This window comes from Fragaria vesca, linkage group LG4 (genome assembly GCF_000184155.1).
Source record: "Fragaria vesca subsp. vesca linkage group LG4, FraVesHawaii_1.0, whole genome shotgun sequence".
Lineage (NCBI taxonomy): Eukaryota > Viridiplantae > Streptophyta > Magnoliopsida > Rosales > Rosaceae > Fragaria > Fragaria vesca.
The window spans coordinates 15,985,726-15,988,752 of record NC_020494.1 but is presented as its reverse complement, the minus strand read 5'-3'; the positions used below and the strand labels follow the sequence as shown (position 1 = coordinate 15,988,752).

Here is a 3,027-nt window from a genome sequence, read left to right as displayed (position 1 = left end):
AAACTAGACTCCCGTAGCTTTCTATCCATATCTGGCACGTTTTCTGATTCATTGTGAACTGTCCTGGAGAGTCCGTTGAAGTTGACAGACGTGCATAGGAATTCTCCCGATTTAATCCGGATTTTCAAGGGCTTGGATATTCTTGAAATTCTGCCGAATTTAGATCTTCTTCTCCATATTGGACTTGGTTTGGACCTCTCCTTCATGGACTAGGCTTCGAGGAAAGATGGAATCTTGATCAAGACAGGAATCCTGAGTAAACAAGGGTTTCCAACACTCAGCACAATTTCAACACCAAATTATTCAAATCCGAAAATACTATGTATTCTAATACTAAAAACTATATATTTCTAAATTAAGCAATTATTCTACACTAAACACAAATATAAAGCTAAAACAACTAAATAGGAGTTAACAAAGGGTAAATAAAGGGTATAAACATATTAAGAACGTCACACTTTGTGCTCCTATCAATAAGTAAATTATTCGTCGCCTAGGTACGTAGCGACAAAAACAACCCCCGTCGCTTGTTTCGTTTTCTTAAGCGACAGATTTTATGTTTTTGTTGCTTAAGTACCTATGAGACGCGTCATATGCGACGAATCTTAAGCGACGACGGTTTCGTCGCTTAAGTCGGAAGGCGACAAAAATTGGTACTTAGCCGACGAATTTTTCCCGTCGCTTAAGCCTTTATTTCTACTAGTGTGCTCACCTAGAAGTCAAACATGGCTCACCACATATTGACCATTTCCCCCACTCCATTGTCCAGCCCATCTATCAAGCCACTGACAACAAACTCACGTCTTAAATTAGATGCGTAGCACTCTGCATGGCCTTAAGACCTCAAAGGTCAACATGCACCAAGATCAATGATTCAACACAAGTGTACCACTTAACACAACAACGATAGCGCCCTCCAACTTGGGACGTCAACTACATTACATACATATAACATATTCGCGCGCACACAACTATCCTGATAATTAGAACATAAAACAAGTTACAAGAATTTTCCACACAGAAAGTCTACCACACAAATTTTAACTACATTCACAAGGCACAAACGACAAAACTCCACCCATCGCAACCTAACAAAAGTTAAACAAATAGCTCACCTGAATACTACTGGGTCGGAGGCAACTGCCTCTGCTGGTATCCCTGCCTGTCCTCCTGAGGTTGAGTACACTCCCTAGCAAGGTGCCCCACTTGCCCACAACTATAGCAAGCTTGAGTCTTCCGCTTGATGCACTCCTTCAAAATATGACCCAACCCATTGCAACGGTAGCATCTCAAAGGCTCTGCCTGTTGGATAGGTGCAGCTGGCACTGTAGCTAGAGCCTGCTGATCAGTCCACTGCCTCTTCCCAAACGCACCATGATGACCCTCAGTGCCACTACCCCCTGCAATGGCCTTCCCTTTCCCATGCACATCTCTCAATCCCTAAACCTCATGCATGACCTCCTCCTGCTCAACTGCAAGGACACTCTCAACCGCTTCTGCTACAGTAGCAAAACGGTGTGAACTCACAACATTCCGGAGCTTATGCCTCAAACCCCGAATGAACTTCCGTGACAATGCCACTGCATCCATCTCTCTCGCGAATCGATACAGCTGAGAAAACGTGCCTCATAGTCCCTGACACTCATCAAGCCCTGCACTAGGGCTATGAACTCCAACTCCAACTGCTCCCTCACAGTATCAGGAAAATACTTCTCCCGAAAAAGCTGTTTGAACCCCTCCCAAGACAAAGCGGTCACATCTCTAGCTCTCTCTACCCCGCTCCACCATACTCGTGCCTCATCCTTGAGAAGAAACGTAGCAATACGCATCTTCTCAATCTCCGTGCACGTGATAAGGGTAAAGTATGTCTCCATGCCCTCTATCCAGTGATCCGCTACAAGGTTGTCCGTACCTCTAAGAAAGGAAGGCGCTCCTAACCTGATAATACCCTGAGCCAGCCTGGCCAATCGTAGACCATCATCTACTGCAACTGGCACTGGCACGTCTAACACCATCTCCTCCTCAAAGAAATCATCCACAGGTGGTGCCCTACCTCTGCCTCTGGCCCCACCTGCCCCTCTGGCTCTACCGGCCCCTCTGGCCCTACCTCTGCCTCTAGCTTTCCCTTGCGGAGGATCCATCACCTAAGAAGCAAGTAAGCCTTGGTTAACTCATGCATAGAACTTAAACCAAGTATAAGTCAAATGCGACATTTATTAACCAAGGCACTAACTCACGATGGACCACAAAGATTCAAAATCCCACTAACAGAGTATTCTCTACTCTGACATCCTATTGACCTAGAGGCGATACCTAACCCTTCACATACCCAATGACATATCAATACCGAAGAGCTTATGATGGTGATCCGCTGCAGTCGGGCCATCACTTCAAAGTATTGATTATCACCAAATATGTAAACCTAGGCTCTGATACCAAACTGTCACACCCCAATTTTTTTCGAAGGATAAAATTTCAAAAATTTAGGCATAATAAAACTCAAAATCTTACTATCCCACAACCTAATCAACAATTTTCAAACTAAAAACAAATACTAGAAATGTAAATGTCAATAAACTCATCAACCGAGTTAAACATTTATTCTCCTTAATTACATCAACTTCTAAAAGTCTAGTAATAAACTACTTCACTCACATGAGCTTAAAACAACTACCATAAAATACAAATAAATGTATATCATTAAAACCCAGCTCCTAGGCCACTGCCTCAACCCTACTGATCATCACCAGCAGGTCTAACCCCTACACCATGAATTGGTGCATCGGGTTGTAAACAACAAACCCGGTAAGCTAAAAAGCTCATATGAGTAACTACCAAAATAAAACTCATCATCACAAATAATTATAACTGGTAATTCCTGCGTTAATAACTTAGTTCAGGAATCACCTAAAAGCAAGAGAATTCAAAAGAAACAATTACGAAAAACACAATAATTCAAAACCACTCAAAATCATAAATGAATCCTATAAAAAGCATAATTTAGGAATTCTATTAAAAATCACACAA

At 42.5% G+C, this 3,027-nt stretch overlaps 1 protein-coding gene across 1 annotated transcript; it reads right to left on the bottom strand.

The window, feature by feature from the left end:
* Nucleotides 1-1,122: 1,122 nt before the first annotated feature.
* LOC101308174 lies at nucleotides 1,123-2,141 on the bottom strand. The gene is made up of 2 exons (XM_004298241.1): nucleotides 1,610-2,141; nucleotides 1,123-1,415 (listed from the first exon to the last, which is right to left on the bottom strand). The coding sequence occupies exons 1-2, from the start codon at nucleotides 2,139-2,141 to the stop codon at nucleotides 1,123-1,125; spliced, it is 825 nt and encodes a 274-aa protein (XP_004298289.1).
* Between the last annotated feature and the right edge of the window lie 886 nt (nucleotides 2,142-3,027).